Here is a 24,206-nt window from a genome sequence, read left to right on the forward strand (position 1 = left end):
AGGACCCCTGCCACCCCCAACCCAGGCCCAAAAGGAGGGGCCAGGAGGAGAGGGGCCTCCAAGGCAGGTGAGCTGCTTAAGAGGAGCGAGGGCTGTGGACAGTCCTGCGGACTGCAGGAGGGGCCAGCAGCAGGATCAATACCCAGCTTCTCTCTCCTGCTGGCTCCTGCTGGGGCTCCCCGTTGGTCACCCCAAAACTTACTGTCTCTCATGGCTGCCGGGGCTGGCCAGGCTCAGCTGCTGGTTCTGCCTTGGGGCACCTCCTAGGTGGAGTCAGGGCGGCTGAAGGCTTCTCCACTCATGCATCCACTGTCTGGACGTCCTGCCTCTGCTGACCTCCAGGACTTGCAGTGTGCGAAGGCCACACCACAGCCCCTCTTCCGCTGCCTCCCTCGTGCCTCCCGGAATGATGCTCTTAACCCCCCATTAGAGGCCCCATTCTTCCCGACTGTACCTCTTGACACCCTGAGTACAGTTCAAGAGACCGTGAAGAAACTCACAAAAGTGACAATTAGAGGCTCTGAGAGAAAAGAGTGAAGTCACTATGCATTTATTTTTATTTACTTATTTTTTTTTTTTTTAGAGATGAGGTCTTGCTTTGTTGGCCAAGCTGGTCTCTTGAACTCCTGGCCTCAAATGATCCTCCCACCTTGGTCTCCCAAAGTGTCGAGATGACAGGTGTGAGCCGTTTTCTCCGGCTTACTCTGTGTTTTACAGGAGGGATGTGTTGATGAAAGAAAACCAAACTCTAAAATATTTGAAGAGGTTTATTCTGAGCCAAATGTGAGGACCGTGGCCTGTGACAGAGACTCAGGAGGTCCTGAGAACACGTGCCCAAGATGGCCGGGGTACAGCTCGATTTTACACCCTTCAGGGAGAAAGAAGTTACAGGCTGATATGGTTTGGATTTGTGTCCCCCCCGGCCCCCCAGATCTCATGTGGAATAGGTGGAGGGGCCTGGTGGGAGGTGATTCGATCATGGGGTCAGATTTCCCCCTTGCTGTTCTGGGGATAGTGAGTGAGTTCTCAGGAGATCTGATGGTTTGAAAGTGTGTGGTGCTTCCCCCTTTGCTCTTTCGCCCTTGGGCTCAAGGGATCCACCTGCCTGGGCTTCCCAAAGTGTTGGGATTACAGGCGTGAGCCACTGCGCCTGGCTGAAGCCTCTGTTGATCCTGATTTTTTTTCCCGTTGCTATTATGGCTGTTTTTCTCCTCTTCTTTTTCTGACGGGTCTCTCACAAGAATTATCCACATTTTTAAGGCTGGGCACAGTGGCTCACACCTGTAATCCCAGCACTTTGGGAGGTTGAGGCAGGTGGATCATTTGAGGTCAGGAGTTTGAGACCAGCCTGGCCAACATGGTGAAACCTCATCTCCACAAAAAATACAAATATTAGCTGGGCATGGTTGCACAAGCCTGTAATCCCAGCTACTTGGGAGGCTGAAACACAAGAATTGCTTGAACCTGGGAGGCAGAGCTTGCAGTCAGCTGAGACTGCACTACTGCACTCCAGCTCAGGCAACAGAGTGAGACCCTGTCTAAAAAAAAAAAGAAAAAAAAAGCAAGAGTTATCCAAGTTTTTAGTTTACCCAAAGAAATAACTAACTTATGAATCCTATCTAATGTATACATAATTTATGTATTATTAATTTCTGATGTCACTTTTATTAGTTTCTTTCTTCTGTTTTTTTTTTTTTTTTTTTTTTTTTTTGGATTCCATTTGCTGTTCTTTCTGTAACTTCCTGTGATGAATGCTTCATTCATTGATGTTGAATCTTTTTTTTTGAGATGGAGTCTCGCTCTGTCACCCAGGCTGGAGTGCAATGGCACGATCTTGGCTCACTGCAACCTCCGCCTCCCGGGTTCCAGCGATTCTCCTGTCTCAGCCTCCCAAGTAGCTGGGATTACAGGTGTGTGCCACTACGCTCGGCTAATTTTTGTATTTTTAGTAGAGACAGGGTTTCGCTATGGTAGAGGCTGGTTTCCAACTCCTGACCTCCGGCGTTGGCCTCCCAAAGTGCTGGCATTACAGGCATGAGTCCCTGTGCCTAGCCTGAATGTTTTTTTAATGTAGGAAGGTAAGGGCCAATGGGAAATCTTCCCTTTTAACCCTGACATTTCCATGAAAACTCAGCTCAGAAAAGGCAGAGTAACTGGAGAAAAGGCACACAGGTTTATTAACGTGTTCACAGGGAAAAACACAGAGTGATATCCCCCACCCTGCAGCGGGGTTCAGACGCTGAGGGACCACCCTGGCCACACAGGCCATGGGGAGAGAAGAGGAATTCTGAGGGCAGTGGAGCAGGGAGCAGAGATGAACTTGTAGACAGTTCTCTTTGGAATGTGGATGGGCCTGAGGGACAGACATTATTATCTTTTGAAAGGGTCTGTTCAGATATGGTGACATTCTTTGTCTTGGGGTAGGGGGAAGAAAATACAATTGTTCTTGGTGGTTCAGACTTTAGGCAGACAAAGGAAGTTTAGAGAACTCCATCCTGACTTTGGCAGTCTGTGGGTTGTGGGGGAGAACAGAAAGTTCTTGAAGTTTCTTCAGCATGTCAAAGTGCCATAATTTGAGGTATTGGGTTCTGAGACCTAACAGTGGATACAGTTCTCTCAAAGCATGCAGTTATGGCCGGGCGTGGTGGCTCATGCCTGCAATCCCAGCACTTTGGGAGGCTGAGGAAGGCGGATCACCTGAGGTCAGGAGTTCGAGCCCAACCATGGCCAACGTAGTGGAACCTCGTCTCTACTAAAAATACAAAAATTAGCCAGGTGTGGTAGTGCATGCCTGTCATCCCAGCTACTTGGGAGGCTGAGACAGGAGAATTGCTTGAACCTAGAGGTAGAGGTTGCAGAGCTGAGATCGTGCCACTACACTCTAGCCTGAGCAACAAGAGCAAAGCTCCGTCTCAAATAAATAAATAAATAAATAAAAAACTAGCAAGATGTGGTGTGTGCCTGTGGTCTCAGCTACTTAGGAGATTGAGGCAGGAGGACCACTTGAGCCCAGGAGGTCAGGGCTGCAGTGAGCTTTGATTGTACCCACTGCATTCCTGTTGCATTCGGCAACAGAGGGAAATCCTATTTTCATTTTGATTTCTTCTGTGACATATGGGTTATTTATAAATATACTTGTTCATTTCCAAACAGAGGAGGATTTTCTCGTTTTGGGTAATAATTTCTGGTCTAATTGAAGTGTAATTAGAGAAGCCACTCTGTATGATTTCAGTTAATTTGTGGAAACTTTTTCATGGCTCATTATGTGATCGATAGTTGTAAATGTTTGTGTGTACTTGAAAAAGATGTGTGCTCTGGAATCGCTGTGTCCAGTTTTCTATGTCGGTTACCTTTCTTTTATTAATTTTAAAATTTGTTTTATTTTCTAAATTTTTAAATTGAAATTTTTTTTTTTTTTTTGGTTTTGAGATGGGGTCTTGCTCTGTTGCCAGGCTGGGGTGCACTGGCGCAATCTCGGCTCACTGCAGCCTCTGCCTGCAGGTTCAAGCAATTCTCCCACCTCAGCCTCCCGAGTAGCTGGGATTACAGGAGCCCACCACTACACCTGGCTAATTTTAGTAATTTTAGTAGAGATGGGTTTCACCATCTTGGCCAGGCTGGTCTTGAACTCCTGACCTTGTGATCCACCTGCCTTGGCCTCCCAAAGTGCTGGGATTACAGGCATGAGCCACCGTTCCCAGGAAGATCGCTTTTTAAAAGACGTTCTTGGCTGGTGCTGTGGCTCACACCTGTATTCCTTGAGCACGGGAGTTCGAGACCAGCTGGGGCAAAATGGCGAAACCCTGCCTCTACAAAAATACAAAAATTAGCTGGGCATGGTGGTGTACACCTGTCATCCCAGCTACTTCGGGGGCAGAGGCAGGAGGATCGCTTGAGCCTGGGTCAAGGCTACAATAAGCTGTGTTCCCACCACTGCACTCCAGCTTGGGCAACAAAGTGAGATCCTGTCTAAAATAAATAAATAAATAAAATAAAATAAAATAAAATAATAAAATAAAATTTTCTTTTAGTACAAGTATGTTGGAAGTATGTTGGTGATAACCTTTGTGTCTGTCTGACAAAGTCTTTCTTCCAATGCTCTTGTTGCCTGTGAATTCAGGGCTATCATCTCTCCTGGCTTCCATAGTTGTCCTTCTCACTACTGCCCCCTGGTGGCTGATCTTTTTCTCTGGCCGTTGACAGGACTTTTTTTCTTTGGGCTTCTGCATTTTCACAGGTGCATGAAGGGTTATTTATTTGTTGACGCTGCCTGAAATTTTCTGGGCTGCCTGATCTGTGGCTGGATCCACTTTATCAGTTCTGGAAATGTCTCAGCTATTAAGTCTTCAATATCACCTCTGTGCTAATCGCTCAGCTATTTGGGGAACTGTCACGGTGTATCTGCTATCTTTGTATATTTCTTACTTTTTCTCCTTTTGAGTATGGATCGGGCACTGAGGGGAAGGTCCGTCAGAAGGATTTTCCACAGATCCCTCTGCTCCCCAGGTGGGAAGGCAGGTCCCAAGTTTTCCCCATGCAGGAGGCTGGTTCTCCCAAAGGGACCTGGGTGCTTTCTGGAGAGGCAATGGTGGCTGTGTGTTTTTAAATTGTGGACCAGGCCGGGTGCAGTGGCTCACACTTATAATTCCAGCATTTTGGGAGGCTGAGGCAGGGGGATCACTTGAGCCCAAGAGTTCAAGATCAGCCTGGGCAACACAGTGAGATCCCATATCTATAAAAATTTTTTTAAAAAAATAGCTGGGTGTAGTGGCGGTGCCTGTGGTCCCAGCTACTTGGAAGCTGAGGCAGGAGGATCGCTTGAGCCTGGGAGGACTGCAGACTTGGCGTGGGTCTGGGGGCCGAGGCCCGTTCTCTTCTGCTTGTCTCCTGGTTGTCTCCGTGTCCACACTGGCTTCAAGGTTCCCTGAAGGGGGTGGCCCTAGGGAGGGTCCGAGGGGGTTGGGTGGGGCTTCCTGTGCCAGATGCCCTCCTCTTTCACCCACAGGGCAGAAGTTCAGCTATACTAGCAAGGGCTGTGGCCCTATGTCCAGATTATGAACCTCACCCATCCTGTGGTCCCTGGCAGGTCTTACCCCACAGAAACTGAGCATGGACTGATTGACTTGAAGACTGAGAAGCTGGACATGACCTGCTGTGAAAAGAGCCTCTGTAACAAGGGCGTCAAGGGGGCAGAGGCTGTGGATGGGGAAGGCGGCACAGGGTCCTGCCTGGGCCTTACCTCCCGAGGTCCCCACAGGGGCAGAGTGGTGGGGGACTGGTGAGGGGCAGTGCCAGGACCTGCTGCCCATCCTCCGGAGGCTCATTTGCAGGCAGATGCTGGGAAGCAGGGGCTGGATGGGGCTGCAGAGAGGAGGGTGCCCAGTTCCGGGCTGGCATGCAGACTGGGAAATCCCCGGCGGGAGGCTCAGGTTCAGAGCCCTGAGATGAGGCTTCCTTCCTCTCCCTTCCCTTCCTCTCCCTCCCCTCCCCTGCAGGCTGAGGTTGGGAAGGAGGTTGAGGCTGCAATGAGCTGTGATTGTACCACTGCACTCTAGCCTGGGCGACAGAGGGAGACCCTATCTCAAAAAACAAAACAGGCCAGGCGTGGTGGCTCATGCCTGTAATCCCAGCACTTTGGGAAGCTGAGGCAGGCAAATCACTTGAGGTCAGGAGTTCGAGACCAGCCTGACTAACATGGTGAAATCCCATCTCTACTAGAAATACAAAAACTAGCCAGGCATGGTGGCACGCACCTGTAATCCCAGTTACTCGGGAGGCTGAGGCAGGAGAATCTCTGGAACCCGGGAGCTGGAGGTTGCGGTGAGCCGAGATCGTGCCACTGCACTCCAGCCTGGGTGACAAGAGCACGACTCCATCTCAAAAACAAAAACAAACAAAACACCAAATAATCCCCCTGCCAATAAACTGGGGACCATGTGCATAGAGGGTATAAAATCAATTGAGTGGGACACAATCGATACTTTTCAAATAAAGTAGAAGGCATCACATGAAGTGAGGATAATTTGCTGTGTGAAAGCCATGCTTTCATCATCCATAGACACACAGAGTGCACACCTCTCGGGGATGCTTGTGCTCTGACTGGCATGTAACATGCACTGCTTATGGACGGTCAGATTAAAACATATATTTTAAGATTCAAAAATACAGCAAGTCAGTATCCCTAGCAATATTCTAACTTCTCCATTGCTTGGTGTTATGATGTCTGGCTCAGCCATCATCAGGCCGTGGGACCCGAGCAGTGTGACTGCGGGGCCAGCAGAGTGACCCGCGGACCATGGGCCCTGCTGGCGCTGCCCCTTCAGGTCTGACCTGTGCTCTGGTGCACTGCTTGGCGGGACAGTCAGGCCTCTTGGGCCCACAGCTGCCCGGAGCCACTGGGGTCTTTTGTGCCTGCTGCCTCCAGCTCTGTCCTGTCCTCCCCGCTCTCAGGAGCCACCCCCACCTCACCTGGCTCATCCTCTCAGATGCCATGGAGTCTCCAAGCAGAGACCCCTGAGGGCACAGGGTGGATTCTGATTTTTAGAGGGGACCTCCCACCTGAAAGGCGACCCATTCTTATGCGGGTGTGCTGCCTTTATCTGTCTTCATCAAGGGCTGTCCCCGCAGTCCAGGAAGCCCTCTCCCTCCTTCTGCCCAGCACCTGGTGGGGGGGTGCGGGGGCGGAGTCTGCAGTCACCCCTGGCCCATTTCCTGTGTCTTCTGATTCCCCTGAAGAACAAGTTCGGGTGTGGGTGTGATGGGGGTGGGCAGGGGGCACTGACTGGGAGGGACAGGGGTGGTTCCAGGAGTGGCCAGGACCCCCCCCACCGAGGGAGCCCCCATGTCGCCCCACCCCATTACAGGGGCCTCTGCTCCCTGCACAGAAAACAAGGGGTGCCTGCCCTGGGGTCTCAGTGTCAGAGCTTGTTGCCCCGCTGGCCCCTCCCAGGCTCTGTCTGCACAGGGGCCTGCCAGTGGTGGGCTCAGCCAGAGACCCTCATCCTGAGTGGGATGACCTGAGTGTGACGGCTGCTTTTCTCTCTTGCTTCTGACACCAGGAAGAAGCTTGCTCCTGATGCACCAGGAAACTGAAACTGAAACTCAGGGCCCTAGTCCAGGACCCTCCTCTCTATTGAGTCACAATTTCTCCTTCTAAGGCAACCTCCCACCCCAGGGGACACCCTCTTGCTTCTCTCCTCACGGCAGCCCCTCCTCCTTCCGGGTCTGTTCTGCTCACACCCTGAGCTCTGGGAGGCCCCAGGCAGAGAAGGGGTGGGGGGGGTGGTCTTGTTCGAGGTCACGTCTGCCTTCTAGAGCAGCCAGGTCAGGACGGAAGGGTTTCTACCCCTCAGTTCCCGTACTACGAGATGATGCGGTGAGGCCATCGGCTGTGTGCATATTACACAAGCAATCTGGGTTCCTCCTCATAAACCAGACGTGGGGCAGAGGTTCCCAGGCTCGGGGGTGCAAGGCCTCCCCTAGCTCTTTCCAGGCTCGGAGCCTCTGTGCCACACCTGCCCTCAATGCACCCACACCCAAGACCATGAAGGTCACCGGCCCCTGCTGCTGCTGCTGGCGCAGCTGTGGGTGAAGCCCTGTAAGTGGGGGCTGAGGGTGGAGGATGGGAAGGAGGCCTGAAGGTGGGAGTGAGACCCTCTCGATGCTGGGGGCTCCAGATGCCAGCAGGACCCTGCCCACAATTCTGAGTAGCCAAGGGCACCTGAGCCTACCTGTGTGCTGCCCAGGCCTGCTGCCTGTGCTGGTGAGAGGGACTGGAACCCACCCTTCAGCCTGGGACCCTGACCTGCACCCTCCCCGCCCCATCCCGAGTCAGGGCCTTGAGTGCTTCCAGTGCTACGGTGTCTTGGACCCCAGCCTGTGCCACCCGTCTCCGACCCCATGCAGGCTCAAAGCTGCCCCTCCTCTGTGGTCACTGGCACTACCAATGGTGAGTCCGGGTGGGACCGGCGTCTGTAAGCAGGTAAGGGGTGGGCAGGGCACTCTCAGGCAGCATCCCAGGGGCTCTGCCTTGAGCCCCCTGGCCTGGTAGAAGCTTGGATCTGGGGACAGAGCTCAGGGACCTCCATGTAACGGATCACAGACTTGGCATGGAGCCTGGGGCCGCCCCCCGTTCTCTTCTGCTTGTCTCCGTGTCACCACTGGCTTCAAGGTTCCCTGAAGGGGGTGGTCCTGGGGCAGGTCCGAGGGGGTCGAGTGGGGCCTCCTGTGCCAGCCGCCCTCCTCTCTCGCCCACAGGGCAGAAATTCAGCTACGCTAGTAAGAGCTGTGTCCCCACCCCGTGCCCAGATTATGAACCTCACCCATCCTGTGGTCCATGGAGGGTCTTACCCCATAGAAACTGAGGATGGACTGATTGACTTGAAGACTGAGAAGCTGGACATGACCTGCTGTGAAAAGAGCCTCTGTAACAAGGCAGCCACAGCGCGGCGCGGCCTTTGGGGCCTGGCTGTCAGGGAGCTCCTGCTCAGCCTGGGCCTCTTCCTTTGGGCCCTGCTGTGAGCCCAGCCCACCCTGGCACTGCCCCTGGTGGGTAAATAGGAGCGCAGGGCGGTTGCCCTGTGCAGCCCTCAGCTCCTGCCCTGATGCCCTCGCCTAGCTGCCCAGCAGCCCAGAGACCCCCCTCACCCAGCAGCCTAGATGCCCACTGACCCAGATAGTAAATGCATGTGTTCAACCCAAGGACTTTGTTCCCTTATTAACCCTTGGGGTCTGGTCTGTGGCCTTCAAGGGGGTCCCAGCAAATTCCCCAAGGTGGGGTTCAGAGACTGGAGGGCCTTCCCCAGGTGGCCCAGCCCTGTGCTCATTTCCAGCCAGGATCAGGCTCAGCCCCAGCCCGAGGTCCAGAAGCAGCCCGGAGGGTCTTGCACTCACGGCTGGGGCCACCCAGGAAGACTTGTTGGGGGCTGACAGAGGGGGCGGAGGGGTGGAGGCACTAAGGGCCCAGGCCAGCTGTGGCTGCCGGATGTGTGAAACGGTCCTGGGCCCACAGGCTGGTGACTCCTGCAAGGCACCGCAGAGGGCGGGGGTGTCAAGGGGGCAGAGGCTGTTGATGGGGGAGGCAGCGCAGGGTTCTGCCTGGGCCTCACTGCAGGAAGTCCCCACAGGGGCTGAGCGGTGGGGGGTGGGTGAGGCGCAGCGCTGGGGCGGGCTCCCCATCCTCCAGAGGCTCATCCATGGGCAGATGCCGGGAAGCGGGAAAGTGGGGCTGGATGGGCTGTGGAGAGGAGGGGGCCCAGTTCGGGTCGACGTGGAGACTGGGAAATCCCAGCTCCTAGCAGGGTGTGGTGGGCCCTGGGCGGGAGGCTCCGGTCCAGAGCCCTGAGGTGAGGTTCCCTTCCTCTCCCTCCCTCAGGCTTCAGGAAATTGAAACTCAGCGCGCTGGGCTCCTCCCTTCTCTGCTCCAGCCCCAGGACACAACCCGGGCTCCCTCCCTCTGCTCCCGGACTCCACTCCCTCCCTCGGCTCCTGGAAACCACCTGTCCTTGGGGGGCCTCCCGCCTCCGGAGGGCAGGGCGGCAGGAACCCGGCGGAACCACTCTCTCTGCTACCCGCAGGAGGTCAGGGCTGCCTCTGACCCCAGCCCTAAACCCAGAGCAGAGGGAGAGCTGGGCCCCGAGTTCCAGATCCCAGGAGGACAAGCAGCTTCCACTCTGAGACTGTCTCCCCTGGGGAAACGAGGGGATGACTGCGCCCTCGTCTCAGTGTGGTTGCGAGACTTAGAAACCAGTGAGCTCACCTGGGAAGTGGAGGAGATGCCAGAGATGGAAGTGAAAATTAGCTTTAGCAGAAACCAAGCATTTGTTAGAAATTCTATCATCGCCCAGCGCCCACCATGTTCCTGTGTCCCTGGAGTCAGATCCAGGTTCCTGGCCATGGCTTTTGGGTGCAGCTTCCTCTCACCAGCTCCACTATGATCAACTGGTCTGTCCCTCCAGCAAAGCCACTTGTGATTCCGAGTGAACAATGCAGTGAATGCACTGCACACTGGGACCCGAATGCCGGGATCTCTGTCCTGGCTACCGTGACCAGGCTTCTGGACCATCTGGTTTCCACCCTCTGTTCTCTGCTTGCATTTCTCAATGCTAGAGCAACCCACTCAGCAAATCCAAACTCCCCACAGAATCTCAAGCTCAGTCTCTGCAGGGTCCGTCCACAGGGAGTGGTGATTGGCGGCAGGACCCTCCTCTCGGTGACCCCTCTTGCTCAGTTACAACGGGCCCTTCTTGGGTGGCAGTAATGATTCGTGTGTTTCAGACAGGAATCACTACCTCAGGGACACAGGAGGACACAGGTCGTTGACCTGCCTTGACCTCAGGGACCTGGGAGGACCCGGCTATTCATACCAGCTGCCAGGGGTGGGAATCTTGGGCTTCCATGGTGACCACCGGCCCCTCCTGCTGGACGGTGCCCCTGGAATCTTGACACACACAGCACAGTTTCTGGGCAGCCAGGGAAATCCAGGGTGGGCGCCGAGTGGCCGAGACCCTGGTCCGTTTCCTCCCGTTGTTCCAGATAAACAAACACACACACCTCCATTGCGTGTCTGCTTGTTTTCTCTCTCCAGCCCAAAGAGCCCTCTGGGCTGTGCACAGCACCTGCCTGCAGATGGTGGCCTGGGCCGGGTTCCTCTGTCAGGAGGCCGCCACCTGCTTGCCAGGGGGAAGCGGGCAGCGCTGCAGTCCCAGGCATGGATGGGTCAGGGTTGCTGCCCCGAGCTTTTGCGTGGGAGCCCCCTGCTCCTCTCAAAGGCCACTCACTGAATTCCGGACTGTCTGTCCTGCCCCAGCCCAGCTTTTGTGCCCTCTGCACCAGCGGGTCCAGACAGACACCCTCCATTCCCAAGTCCTAGAGAGCCCTGGGTGCTGCCCCAGCCTGAGCGTGCTCCTTCTGGCACCTGCTTTCTTTCCTCCATGCCCCCCGACCTCCTCCTGCTGTGGGAGGCCGAACTCACTCGACCTGCTGAGCCTGGGGCAGGAGAAAGGGCAGAGTGCTGGCGAGGGGCTCCCTCGGAGGCCAGGCAAGCTGCTGGCGATGGCTCAGGGGACGACTCCTCCTCCCCGACCACCCGCCGGGCCGTACCAAAGAAGACCCCAGAACGCTCCAAACCTGGGGTGCTCTGCCTTTTCCCCCATGGGGCAGCCATACTCAGAGCAGGAAGCTGGGGGACATCTGTATTTATTTGAGGCACCACAGCAGCAGGAGGGCTCCAATGTAGGGGTGGGCTGGGGCAGGACTGGCTGGATTTGGGGCGGGGCCTAGACCTGGAAGCGGCAGAAATCCCAGCTCCCAAAGGCTGCCCTTGATGGGCATGCGGCTGTGCCAGGGCAGGGGCTACAGGAGACTGAGGCTCTCCAGGCTGCCGGCACCCCTCCCTCCCCAAACACCGCCCCCAGAAGCCGCCACGTGCTCCCACATGCACTGCACACCCACGTACACAGCTAGGCACACATCCCTACTGACACAGCCTCCCTGGGGGCTGTCAGCGTGTCCATGGGACTTGGTCCTGACAAAGGACCCTAAGACTCCAGGGAACCCTCGTCTCTTCCGCAGTCCCCCAAGGAAGGTCACATCATCGACCCCAGAAGTAAGGGCAGCTGGCCCCACTTGGGGCAGCGGCAGGGGCTGGGGCAGGTGGAGGTGCAGGGGGTGGGCCTGACCTGGGACCAAGGGCACAGATCAGGCACGTGAGAAGTCAGGGGCTCCCATACCCTGTGGGATCCAGAAAGGGCTGGGCTTTCCTTCCTGAGCTGGGGGATCGGGGGACAGGGTCTGGGCGGTCAGGGGCCGAACCGCAGCAGGGCCGGCAGCAGGCTCAGCAGCAGCCCGGCGCCCAGCAGGGTAGCGCTTGCCCGCAGCCCGCCGTCGGCTGCACTGAAATTGCACAGGAAGCTCTGGCAGCAGCTGATGCCCATGGAAGCCACACCAACATTGATGCCTTCTGGGAGGGGGCAGGCCGGGGAACAGGTCTTGCTCAGGCTGTGGCCAAATGTCACGAGATTCCCTGCATGGGAAATGAGGCTGTCAGGGGAGAGGCAGACGGCTGCAGGCAGACAGCAATGGCCTCTGCTGAGCCCCGGCCTGGGCCAGGGAGACGGCCAGGGGAGGAGGGCGTGGTCTGAGGCCTGGCACTCACCAATGCCGGCACTAGTAGACACGGTCACGCAGTAGTTGTCCTGGTCGGAGCAGATGGTCGGCTTCAGGCAGTACAGATTGCTCTTCTGGTTCAGGCAGGAGAAGCACATCAGCGAGCTGGCTGTGGAAGGAGGACACACCTGTCTCAGGGAAGCCTCCAGTGTCCCTCCCAGGCCTGACCCCAGTGGACATTTACTGAGAAATTACCGTATAGCAGCCCTTGGGGTGGAGGCAGAACGAAGACAGTGACACCCTACCCTGGCCGTCGAGCAGCTCAAGTGGCACCCAAACACACAGTGGGACAGTGTGGCCAGGCCGGGGGAGCCCTCTGCTGAGAGCGGCCTGGAAGGACCCCTGGGAGTCGAGCAGGGCACAGCCGGACAAAGTTCTGGGGTCCCCGAGGGCACCTCACCTCGCTCCACACCCAGAAGCGCAGCCAGCAGCACCGGCAAGAAGATCTTCATTCTGGAGAGGATGGCCGTCCTGTCCGGAAGTCACAAACCAGAGCAGCCGTCCTGCTCCGGAGAGACACCGCTGGTTAGGGGGCCGGGTGGTGCCTCGCTCCTCCCCAGGACCAAGCACCCCCACTTTGCAGATGAGGACACAGACAGCAAAGAGGGGCAGGGACCTGCCAGCACACAAGAACTTCTCTGCTTCTCTCCCGACCTGCCCCTCACTCAGTGCAGGCATGCTCTAGGCTATACCCCTCCTGAAACCTGGCATGGGCGCTGTGCAGTCAAGAGGAGGAAACTCACCAGCCTTCTCAGAACCACAGAAAAGGAAGCAGAGTCAGTGGCCTCTGCCAGTAGTCCTGGGGTGGGGGAATGGTGACCAGTAATACTATGAGCTAGTCTGGGGCTGGGTACGGTGGCTCACGCCTGTAATCTCCACGCTATGTGAGGCCAAGGCAAGAGGATCACATGAGGCCAGGGGTTTGAGACCAGCCTGGGCAACAGAGTGAGACCTCCTGTTTCTATAAAAAATACAAAAATTAGCTGGGCGTGGTATGTGCCTGTGGTCAGCTACTTGGGAGGCTGAGGTGGGAGGATCTCTTGAGCCAGGGAGTTCAAGGCTGCAGTGAACCATGATCATGCCACTGCACTGCAGCCTGGGCAACAGAGTGAGACCATCTCAAAAAAAAGAGAGATCTATATACACATTTATATGTGTGTCTGTGCATATTAGCTAATCTATATCTAGAACTTTCCTTGGGACAGCTCAGTGTCTTGAGCCCAGGTATCTCTCCTGACATGGAGACCGGGGGCCGCGTGGGACATGGCCCAGGGGAAAGCACTCCCCATTCCTGATGTTACTCAGTTCTGAGGACAGCAGCCCACTAAGTATCTGCTACTCCCCATTCTGTGGCTGGGAAATGGGCTCCAAGAGACCAGGCTGCGTGCCACCGGTCCCACCAGCAGGAAGGGGCCAGATGGGTCCATGTACTGCTCCTTGGCCTCTGCACAGGACCCTCTGTTGAGCAGGGGCCCATGGCACTGTTGGAGAAAGAATCTGGAACACGCCCTGCTGGGGTCGTGATTCTCTATTTTGTAAGTGCATGGTGTTGGAGGGGGAGGCTGCTGCCTTCTGCCAGGGACAGCCGTGGGCAGAGGAGGGGGAGGGACATCCCGGGCCTGGGGAGCTAGTGCTGGGCACTGGGGGTGAGGATGCCTCAGAGAAAAGATCTGGAGAGGGGCTTGCAGAGGCCCTAAGGGGAGAGCAGCAGGCCAGGACCCTGAGACCTGGGCTGACATCCTGGGGTTGGGAGTGGGAGCCCCAGATGGCCAAAACCAGTGCCAAGTCCAGCTGGGGCCTGTCCCCGCCTCCAGGGAGGAACCCGAGGAGGAAGGATCTCCAATTCCTTATCCCCCCACCCCCGAAAAGTGAGGTTCTGGTGTGGGGATCCCTGACCTGTCTCTGAGGAAGTCCTGGCACACAGGGCCGCAAACAGGTCCAGTTGGTGCCGCCATCTGCCCACTGGTTGGCACCCAACCCGCCGGGCCACCAGGCTGAGCTAAGGCACCGGTGGGAGCAGAAGGCAATTAGGAAGGCCGGGTGGGCTGTGGAGCCCAGAGGGAGCCGGCAGGCCGTAGGGGGCGCCCGTGGGGTCCAGGCTGCAGGCTCGTCCCCAGGCTCAGGGAAGCTGGCCCCTGGGAGCCAGGTATCTAGGGGCTGCCCAGCCAGCAAGAGACGGGAGCCTCTCCTGTGGGAATGGGGAGCGGCCCGGCGGTCCACTCCGGGAGGCTGGGCTCCTTGGACCTCACCGCAAGCACCACCAGTGCCAGAACAAGAAGCGGGGGCGGGTTCCAGTGCTCCGGGGTGATACGCGGGGGAGCGGTCAATCCTCCCTTTCCGGCCAGGAGCTCTGCAAGGTCCCGTGCCCCCTCCCCTAGTCAGCAAAGCTGTCACTCCCGGCCCACGCTGGGGAGCCAGGAGCGTCTGGAGTTGGGTGATGGGCTCCAGTGGCTGCGCAGCCCTGGGCCGGCCGCGAGGCTCCTGGCGGCAGTCTCCGCCCGCTCCCGCCCCAGATCTTTGGAAACATTCGGGGAGGCCTGGGGGGGGATGGGAGGAGAGGCTCAGCTCTCGCGGGACCAACCCACCGGCAACCCCAACCCCTCTCCTGCGCCTCCCCGTGCGCCCCTCTTGCTCTCTCCCACCGTCTCCAGCCCCGGCCCCCGCAGGGCGCCTTCCGCCGCGCGTGGCTGGGCCGGGGCCGCGTGCACCGCAGCCGAGGCCGCCGGGTCTGAGCGCGTGCGCGCAGGTGGCGGGGGCGTCCCGGTCGCGGCCCCGCGGACTCACCGCCGGGCGGACGCAGGTACCAGCAGCCTCGCGGAGCTCCCCGAACCTCGCGCGCTCTGGACCGCTGCTGGACCGCAGACTCCCAGGCAGCCCGCGCGGCCCCGGGGCGGGGGCAGGGGCGGGGCGCGGGAGGGGCCTCCGGGGGGCGGAGTCGGCGAGCCAGCGGTGGGGGTCCCCTCGCCGCCGAGGCCTGCCCCAGCTTCTTGGGATAGATGGGGAGGCTGAGGACCAGAAGGGGGCTGAGACCACCCCCCAATTTCCCCAGCGAGGTGGCGCCTGAGCCACGGCCAGGCCCGGCCTCCTTCCACCCGGCCCTGCTGTGCGCGAGGCGGGTGCTGACCTGGCGAGGCCGGACAGGGACCAGGTCGGGGTGAAGGTCACTGACACCTGGACTTGTGGCCAGTCCTCGTTGTGATCGGAGTGGGAGGCCCACGGGTGAGCAGACGTGTTTTGGGTGTGAGCACGGAGGAGGGGTGCCTCGGAGAGTGTCGGGGAGCAGTGTTGGGGGTCTCGCCTGCGGAGTGGAGCGGGGGAGGGGAAGAAGCAGGCACCCTTGTAGCCTGGGCTTCCTGAGGTCATCTTGTCCCTGCTCCCCGCTCCAGACTGGGCTGTGTCTTGGCCATCCCCCAGGCGGAGGTGGGGAGACCGGCAAGGGTTGGGAGGTGGGAGGTTGTGGGTTCTGGCTTCTCTCAGGGCACTGGGGCTCTGCCATCGGTGCGTGCCTTTCCTCCCGCCAGGCCCTCTCCGAGGGTTTGTGGGCGCTGGGGCTCCGCCACTGGCCTGTTCTCCAGTTGACAGTGAGTTTCCTTTCTGGGTGACAGGGCGAGCGCCAGGGAGGGGCTTCTGAACCCCACACGGAAGTAGGGGGAGGGTGTGGGGAAACGCGAGGGTCGGCAGGTGGCCGCGTGGCCAGGAGGGGGCTGGGGCGGAGAGACACCTGTAACACCCATCTCAAATCTAGGGGTGCATTCAGTGTGGCTGTGTATGTGTTTTGCATGAGTGTGTGTGGTGCGTGTGTATGGAGGCTGAGGCTGGGGCTGTGTGTGTCACAAGATGTCCTGGCTGTGGTATGATGGCACCGTGGGTGGGGCTTCCACGGCTTTGGGGGCGATGCCCCAGCTGTCTCTGGGGACTGGAGCCTCCAGTAGGCTGTGGCCCGGGGGGAGTCCAGGCCTCTGGGTCTTAACTGGGGCACAGGCAGGGTGTCTTCCCCTCTAGAATGTTGGCGGTGAGGGCAGGGGGTTCTCTCTGCGCAGCCAGCACCTGGGGCCATCCGTGCCACCGCAGGGGCTCAGTAAGAGTGGTGGGACGAGAGCGTGGGTGGGTTTGCCCCCTTCAAGACAGTACCGTCTGATTCAGAAAACAAGCCGCTTTAGGAAGAGGGCTGTTTGGAAAAGACTCTCAAACCTTTAATCCTGTCTCTCACTCAACACCACACAGGAGACATCAACACAGAAGACTCCCACGACTGCTGGGGCCAAATGTGGGGGGTGGAAGTCTCCCCGCCACCAAGCAAGCCGTCAGTTCTGCAGCGGACACCAGCTGGGTGTCCAACACCATTCCAACACTGTACCTGGAGACAGCGTCAGATCCCACAGCGTGAGCGCTCAGCCCCGAGACACCTACACACACACACACACACACACACACACACACCCCAGCTGGGTGTCCAATACCATTCCAACACTGTACCTGGAGACAGCGTCAGATCCCACAGCGTGAGCGCTCAGCCCCGAGACACCTACACACACACACACACACACACACACACACACCAGCTGGGTGTCCAATACCATTCCAACACTGTACCTGGAGATAGCGTCAGATCCCACAGCGTGAGCGCTCAGCCCCGAGACACCTACACACACACACACACACACACACACCCACCCCAGCTGGGTGTCCTCCAACACCATTCCAACACTGTACCTGGAGATAGCGTCAGATCCCACAGCGTGAGCGCTCAGCCCCGAGACACCTACACACACATACACACACACCTACACACACACACACACACACACACACACCCCAGCTGGGTGTCCTCCAACACCATTCCAACACTGTACCTGGAGATAGCGTCAGATCCCACAGGGTGAGCGCTCAGCCCCAAGACACCTACACACACACACACACACCCACCCCAGCTGCGAGGGCCAGCCTCTAGAACTTCTTGCCGACTGGCCCGACGTTGAGGTTCCCACTGTCAGAGGAACTCCTGCTCACCAGGCCTCTGGTTTAGTGAAACATGACCAGAGTGACTCCATCTTGAAGTAAGTAGGAGGCACTCACAAGGCACCTATAAGGTTAATGCTTATGGTCTAAAAATAGCCACGTCTCAAGCTGGCCACCAATTATAATGACAGAATATTTATGGCCATATGGGGCATCTCCCAGCAAGCCTGCAGACTGTCCAGATAACCCGAGAGTGCAGGCCACGTTACTCAGAGATAATGTCAGTGAGCAGCCTGAGGTTGGAGGATGAACGGTCACTGATGGCACCCACAGCCCCTATCTTTAGTGAGCGCATCTGCACATTCCAGGAGTGATTGCAGCTCCTTACAGTTTCTTGTAAGCAGAGGCACTAACAGAGGACCCGCCCTCCTTCTCCTGCTTTCTGAGCACGCCCCACTCTAGAACGGAGTCATTTCAAATAAACCTGCGTCTCTCACTGTGCTCTGTGGTTCACCAAAATTCTTTCCTGCACAACATCCAAGAACCTCTCTTGGGGTCTGGATTGGGACCCTCTTTCCCAGCAATATTGTAGCCCCTCCCCATTTTGCGTTTAATTGATTTGCAAGAGTGGCTCCGGGAAGTCAGGGAAATACATTTGCAGTTAATTATAAAGGGATACACATGAGAGGCACCGGCGCGGTCTCCGGGAAGGGGTGGGGAGCTTCCATGCCACCCACGTGGCCCCTCCAGGAACCCCTGTGTGCCCAGCATTCCTACCCCCAGGGCGTGGGACGAATCCTCTCTGAATGACCCCCTTGGGGCCCATGATCAGAAAGGAGGGGGAGGACTGGAGTCCTGCCTTGGGGCAGGTGAAACGGAGCAGGACCCGTCACAGACATTCCATTTCTACCCGTAACTGTAACAAGGGCCACGGAGTCCCCAGTCAGGAACCTGGCCGAACGCCAACTCTACCCATGCATCTCCCTCCTTACAGAGCAGCCCTCCTGCACACACGCCATTCCCTCCTCCTCACACGCCACTCCCTCCTCACACGCCACTCCCCTCCTCACACGGCACTCCCTCCTCCTCACACAGGACTCCCTCCTCCTCACACGCCACTCCCTCCTCCTCACACGGCACTCCCTCCTCCTCACACGCCACTCCCTCCTCCTCACACGCCACTCCCTCCTCCTCACACGCCACTCCCTCCTCCTCCTCACACGGCACTCCCTCCTCCTCACACGGCACTCCCTCCTCCTCACACGCCACTCCCTCCTCCTCACACGCCACTCCCTCCTGCTCACACGCCACTCCCTCCTCCTCACACGGCACTCCCTCCTCCTCACACGGCACTCCCTCCTGCTCACACGCCATTCCCTCCTCCTCACACGCCACTCCCTCCTCCTCACACAGGACTCCCTCCTCCTCACACGCCACTCCCTCCTCAAACGGCACTCCCTCCTCCTCACACGCCACTCCCTCCTCCTCACACGCCACTCCCTCCTCCTCACACAGCACTCCCTCCTGCTCACACGGCACTCCCTCCTCCTCACACGGCACTCCCTCCTCCTCACACGCCACTCCCTCCTCCTCACACAGGACTCCCTCCTCCTCACACGGCACTCCCTCCTCCTCACACGCCACTCCCTCCTCCTCACACGCCACTCCCTCCTCCCTCCTCCTCACACGGCACTCCCTCCTCGTCACACGCCACTCCCTCCTCCTCCTCCTCCTCCTCACACGCCACTCCCTCCTCCTCACACAGCACTCCCTCCTCCCTCCTCCTCACACGCCACTCCCTCCTCCTCACACGCCACTCCCTCCTCCTCACACGGCACTCCCTCCTCCTCACACGCCACTCCCTCCTCCTCACACAGGACTCCCTCCTCCTCACACGCCACGCCCTCCTCCTCACACGCCACTCCCCTCCTCCTCACACGCCACTCCCTCCTCCCTCCTCCTCACACGGCACTCCCTCCTCCTCACACGCCACTCCCTCCTCCTCACACGCCACTCCCTCCTCCTCACACGGCACTCCCTCCTGCTCACACGCCACTCCCTCCTCCTCACACGGCACTCCCTCCTCCTCACACGCCACTCCCTCCTCCTCACACGCCACTCCCTCCTCAAACGGCACTCCCTCCTCCTCACACGGCACTCCCTCCTCCTCACACGGCACTCCCTCCTCCTCACTCACACGCCACTCCCTCCTCCTCACACGGCACTCCCTCCTGCTCACACGGCACTCCCTCCTCCTCACACGGCACTCCCTCCTCCTCACACAGGACTCCCTCCTCACACGCCACTCCCTCCCCCTCACACGCCACTCCCCCCTCCTCCTCACACGGCACTCCCTCCTCCTCACACGCCACTCCCCCTCCTCCTCACACGGCACTCCCTCCTCCTCACACGCCACGCCACCCCCTCCTCCTCACACGGCACTCCCGCCTGCTCACTCACACGCCATTCCCTCCTCCTCACACGCCACTCCCTCCTCCTCACACAGCACTCCCTCCTCCTCACACAGGACTCCCTCCTCCTCACACGCCACTCCCTCCTCAAACGGCACTCCCTCCTCCTCACACAGCACTCCATCCTCCTCACACACACCACTCCCTCCCTCCTCACACGCCACTCCCTCCTCCTCACACAGCACTCCCTCCTCCTCACACAGGACTCCCTCCTCCTCACATGGCACTCCCCCTCCTCCTCACACGCCACTCCCTCCTCCTCACACAGGACTCCCTCCTGCTCACACGCCACTCCCTCCTCCTCACACAGGACTCCCTCCTCCTCACACGCCACTCCCTCCTCCTCCTCACACGCCACTCCCTCCTCCTCACACGCCACTCCCTCCTCCTCACACAGCGCTCCCTCCTCCTCACACGGCACTCCCTCCTCCTCACACGCCACTCCCTCCCTCCTCACACGCCACTCCCTCCTCACACGGCACTCCCTCCTCACACAGGACTCCCTCCTCCTCACACGCCACTCCCTCCTCCTCACACGCCACTCCCTCCTCCTCACACGCCACTCCCTCCTCCTCACACAGCACTCCCTCCTCCTCACACAGGACTCCCTCCTCCTCACACGGCACTCCCTCCTCCTCACACGCCACTCCCTCCTCCTCACACAGGACTCCCTCCTGCTCACACGCCACTCCCTCCTCCTCACACAGGACTCCCTCCTCCTCACACGGCACTCCCTCCTCCTCACACGCCACTCCCTCCTGCTCACACGCCACTCCCTCCTCCTCACACAGCACTCCCTCCTCCTCACACGGCACTCCCTCCTCCTCACACGCCACTCCCTCCTCCTCACACGCCACTCCCTCCTCACACGGCACTCCCTCCTCACACAGGACTCCCTCCTCCTCACACGCCACTCCCTCCTCCTCACATGCCACTCCCTCCTCCTCACACAGCACTCCCTCCTCCCTCCTCCTCACATGGCACTCCCTCCTCCTCACACGCCACTCCCTCCTCCTCACACAGCACTCCCTCCTCCTCACACTCACACGCCACTCCCTCCTCCTCACACGCCACTCCCTCCTCCTCACACAGCACTCCCTCCTCCCTCCTCCTCACACGGCACTCCCTCCTCCTCACACGCCACTCCCTCCTCCTCACACAGCACTCCCTCCTCCTCACACGCCACTCCCTCCTCCTCACACGCCACTCCCTCCTCCTCACACAGCACTCCCTCCTCCTCACACGGCACTCCCTCCTCCTCACACGCCACTCCCTCCTCCTCACACAGCACTCCATCCTCCTCACACAGCACTCCCTCCTCCTCACACAGCACTCCCTCCTCCTCACACAGCACTCCCTCCTCCTCACACGCCACTCCCTCCTCCTCACACAGCACTCCCTCCTCCTCACACAGGACTCCCTCCTCCCCACACGGCACTCCCTCCTCCTCACACGCCACTCCCTCCTCCTCACACGCCACTCCCTCCTCCTCACACGCCACTCCCTCCTCCTCACACGGCACTCCCTCCTGCTCACACGCCACTCCCTCCTCCTCACACAGCACTCCCTCCTCCCTCCTCCTCACACGCCACTCCCTCCTCCTCACACAGCACTCCCTCCTCCTCACACAGCACTCCCTCCTCCTCACACAGCACTCCATCCTCCTCACACGCCACTCCCTCCTCCTCACACGCCACTCCCTCCTCCTCACACGCCACTCCCTCCTGCTCACACGCCACTCCCTCCTCCTCACACGGCACTCCCTCCTGCTCACACGCCATTCCCCCTCCTCCTCACACGCCACTCCCTCCTCCTCACACAGGACTCCCTCCTCCTCACACGCCACTCCCTCCTCACACGGCACTCCCTCCTCCTCACACAGCACTCCATCCTCTTCACACGCCACTCCCCCCCTCCTCCTCACACGCCACTCCCTCCTCCTCACACAGCACTCCCTCCTCCTCACACAGCACTCCCTCCTCCTCACACAGCACTCCATCCTCCTCACACGCCACTCCCCTCCTCCTCACACGCCACTCCCTCCTCCTCACACGCCACTCCCCTCCTCCTCACACGGCACTCCCTCCTGCTCACACGCCACTCCCTCCTCCTCACACGGCACTCCCTCCTCCTCACACGCCACTCCCTCCTCCTAACACAGCACTCCCTCCTCCTCACACGCCACTCCCTCCTCCTCACACAGGACTCCCTCCTCCTCCTCACACGCCACTCCCTCCTCCTAACACAGCACTCCCTCCTCCTCACACGCCACTCCCTCCTCCTCACACGCCACTCCCTCCTCCTCACACAGCACTCCCTCCTCCTCACACAGCACTCCCTCCTCCTCACACAGCACTCCATCCTCCTCACACGCCACTCCCTCCTCCTCACACGCCACTCCCTCCTGCTCACACGCCACTCCCTCCTCCTCACACGGCACTCCCTCCTGCTCACACGCCACTCCCTCCTCCTCACACGCCACTCCCTCCTCCTCCTCACACAGCACTCCCTCCTCCCTCCTCCTCACACGCCACTCCCTCCTCCTCACACGCCACTCCCTCCTCCTCACACAGCACTCCATCCTCCTCACACAGCACTCCCTCCTCCTCACACAGCACTCCATCCTCCTCACACGCCACTCCCTCCTCCTCACACGCCACTCCCTCCTGCTCACCCGCCACTCCCTCCTCCTCACACGCCACTCCCTCCTCCTCACACAGCACTCCCTCCTCCTCACACGGCACTCCCTCCTCCTCACACGCCACTCCCTCCTCCTCACACGGCACTCCCTCCTCCTCACACAGGACTCCCTCCTCCTCACACAGGACTCCCTCCTCCTCACACGCCACTCCCTGCTCCTCACACGCCACTCCCTCCTCCTCACACGGCACTCCCTCCTCCCTCCTCCTCACACGGCACTCCCTCCTCCTCACAGAGGACTCCCTCCTCCTCACACGCCACTCCCTGCTCCTCCTCACATGCCAGAGCGGAGAGATCATAAGACTGGGACGGGCCCGCTCTCATGTGGAGGGCCTTTGTTTTTTCAATTTTTAAAATTTTGAATTAGGCAACCTCTGAACCAGAATAGGGTGGGGGAGGCTGCCATGACTGAGGCCTTTGGCCCTAGCTGTGGAAGAGTTTTGTCCTGGTGGTTTCTCAGATGACAGGAGGAGGCCGGTGGGGCCTGTGGGGAAAAGTCCTGTGGGTCCTAAGGGCCGAGTGAGCGTTGGCCCCCAGGGTGAGCACGCAGCCTTGACGTGGCCCTTTCCTCCCACATGCTCAAGAGAACTTTCCTCTTGCAGGATTGAGTTAGGTGCATGTAGAGTTTGGGGCACGTTTGCTGCAGGCTGCCTCCCAGCTCTGTTTCGAGTCTGGATTCAGCCATGACTGCTGTCAGGAGGGACCTGGCTGACGGCCTGGCCCAGCAGGCGGCGTCTGGAGCCAGAAAGCCAGATGCTGCTGCCCCGGGAAGAGCGAGCCGGGGCCTCCTGGAGCCCGGCGCTTACTGGGGCCAGCAGATGAGGCCACAGATGAGCTCTGCCCTGGCTTCTGGGTTCAAGAGGGAAGGAGCCACACCTGCCCTGTGTGCTCCTAGGACAGGTCAGCCACCTGAGACCTGCCCGTGGCCATGGGCCTCATCCTGCCCTGACCTTTCTCTGGTCACTATTCAGGGGTCCTGTCGGGGAGCGCCCCTGATTCTCGGCCTCCCGCATCCAGCCCCTGTTGCTGCTGCCTGTGTCTCTTGGAAGACAGGGACTGTGGAGCTGACCAGGAGGCCTGACGGGGAGTGCAGATGGCAGGACAGGGCAGGCTGGGGCAGGACGGGGCAGGCTGGGCTGGGACCTGCCTGCTGGCTCTGGCGGGAGGTAGGCTGTCTCCCAGCCTGGGCTCAGTGTGGGGAGAGCAGGCTGACTCTGGCTGGGCTGCCATGAGCTTGCTGCCTGACCTCCCTGAGTCCAGGCTTCCCGTTCCAACCTGCAGCTGCCAGTACTCTCAGGCCTGGTTCCTGCCTGGGCACAGTCCAAAGTGTGTCAGCATCTGCTCCCACCGCTGGGGCCTCAGGCCCTTCCTCTAACTTGCACTGCCACCTTGACCCTGGCTCAACCCTGACACTGAAGTTGGCTCCAGGCCTCCCTGAGTCGCTGCTTGGCCTCTCCTCTTGGGAAATCTTCCCTGACCCCAGGGGAGCCCCTCCCGCAGAGTGACTGAGACAGGTCTCAACCAGTTCAGAGGTTTACTTTGCCAAGGTTGAAGCCATGCCTGGGAAAAAGAGACAGAAGCCACAGTAGGGTGTGCAGCCCACTCCTTTTCCAAAGAAGGTTTTGGGGCTTCAATATTTAAAGAAAGAAGTGGCCAGAGGGGAAGGAGGAAAGGAAAAAAGGGAGGGTCGTATTCCTGTGAGGCTGTGATCTGTATCCACTGCTCTCCAGGTTGCAGGTAAAAGGAGCGGGGGAGGGGGGCAGAGGAACAGTTGATTTGTGTTTGTTTTTCATTTTTTATTTTTGTTTTTTTGAGATGGAGTCTCACTCTGTTGCCCAGGCTGGAGTGCAGTGGCACGATCTCAACTCACTGCAACCCCCGCCTCCCGGGTTCAAGCGATTCTCCTGCCTC

The 24,206-nt window shown here is 59.1% G+C and overlaps 4 protein-coding genes and 1 long non-coding RNA gene across 6 annotated transcripts in view; 2 read left to right on the forward strand and 3 right to left on the reverse strand.

Annotated features, from left to right (window-relative positions):
• The first annotated feature begins 6,940 nt into the window (after positions 1 to 6,940).
• LOC126961033 (lymphocyte antigen 6L-like) lies at positions 6,941 to 8,891 on the forward strand. 2 transcript variants are annotated; one of them, XR_007728166.1, is made up of 3 exons: positions 6,941 to 7,597; positions 7,835 to 7,948; positions 8,257 to 8,891. XR_007728166.1 is itself a non-coding variant. In XM_050801060.1 (2 exons), the coding sequence occupies exons 1-2, from the start codon at positions 7,622 to 7,624 to the stop codon at positions 8,518 to 8,520; spliced, it is 591 nt and encodes a 196-aa protein (XP_050657017.1). In that variant the 5' UTR covers positions 7,604 to 7,621; the 3' UTR covers positions 8,521 to 8,888. The 2 variants fall into 2 exon arrangements, 1 of the variants encoding a protein (XP_050657017.1); XM_050801060.1 differs by lacking the exon at positions 6,941 to 7,597 and having other exon boundaries at positions 7,604 to 7,948; positions 8,257 to 8,888.
• Positions 8,892 to 9,037: 146 nt separating this feature from the next.
• The window catches only part of JRK (Jrk helix-turn-helix protein), a 387,231-nt gene continuing 372,062 nt past the window's right edge, over positions 9,038 to 24,206 (forward strand). Inside the window, exon 1 of the mRNA XM_050801027.1 lies at positions 9,038 to 9,048. The gene's annotated coding sequence lies outside the window, so the exon portion shown is untranslated. The remainder of the gene's footprint in view (positions 9,049 to 24,206) is intronic.
• On the reverse strand, positions 11,181 to 15,058 carry LY6E (lymphocyte antigen 6 family member E). Its single transcript, XM_050801067.1, has 4 exons — positions 14,950 to 15,058; positions 12,566 to 12,668; positions 12,155 to 12,274; positions 11,181 to 12,022 (listed from the first exon to the last, which is right to left on the reverse strand). The coding sequence occupies exons 2-4, from the start codon at positions 12,615 to 12,617 to the stop codon at positions 11,799 to 11,801; spliced, it is 396 nt and encodes a 131-aa protein (XP_050657024.1). The 5' UTR covers positions 12,618 to 12,668; positions 14,950 to 15,058; the 3' UTR covers positions 11,181 to 11,798.
• LOC126961616 (translation initiation factor IF-2-like) lies at positions 12,691 to 16,222 on the reverse strand. The gene is made up of 4 exons (XM_050802150.1): positions 16,029 to 16,222; positions 15,290 to 15,463; positions 12,820 to 15,151; positions 12,691 to 12,781 (listed from the first exon to the last, which is right to left on the reverse strand). Exons 1-3 carry the CDS (start codon positions 16,220 to 16,222, stop codon positions 13,501 to 13,503), a joined length of 2,019 nt encoding a protein of 672 aa, XP_050658107.1. The 3' UTR covers positions 12,691 to 12,781; positions 12,820 to 13,500.
• Positions 16,432 to 16,840, reverse strand: LOC126961047 (uncharacterized). Its single transcript, XR_007728169.1, has 2 exons — positions 16,759 to 16,840; positions 16,432 to 16,522 (listed from the first exon to the last, which is right to left on the reverse strand). It is a non-coding gene; the product is annotated as an uncharacterized LOC126961047 (long non-coding RNA).

Source organism: Macaca thibetana, chromosome 8 (genome assembly GCF_024542745.1).
Source record: "Macaca thibetana thibetana isolate TM-01 chromosome 8, ASM2454274v1, whole genome shotgun sequence".
Taxonomy (NCBI): Eukaryota; Metazoa; Chordata; class Mammalia; order Primates; family Cercopithecidae; genus Macaca; species Macaca thibetana.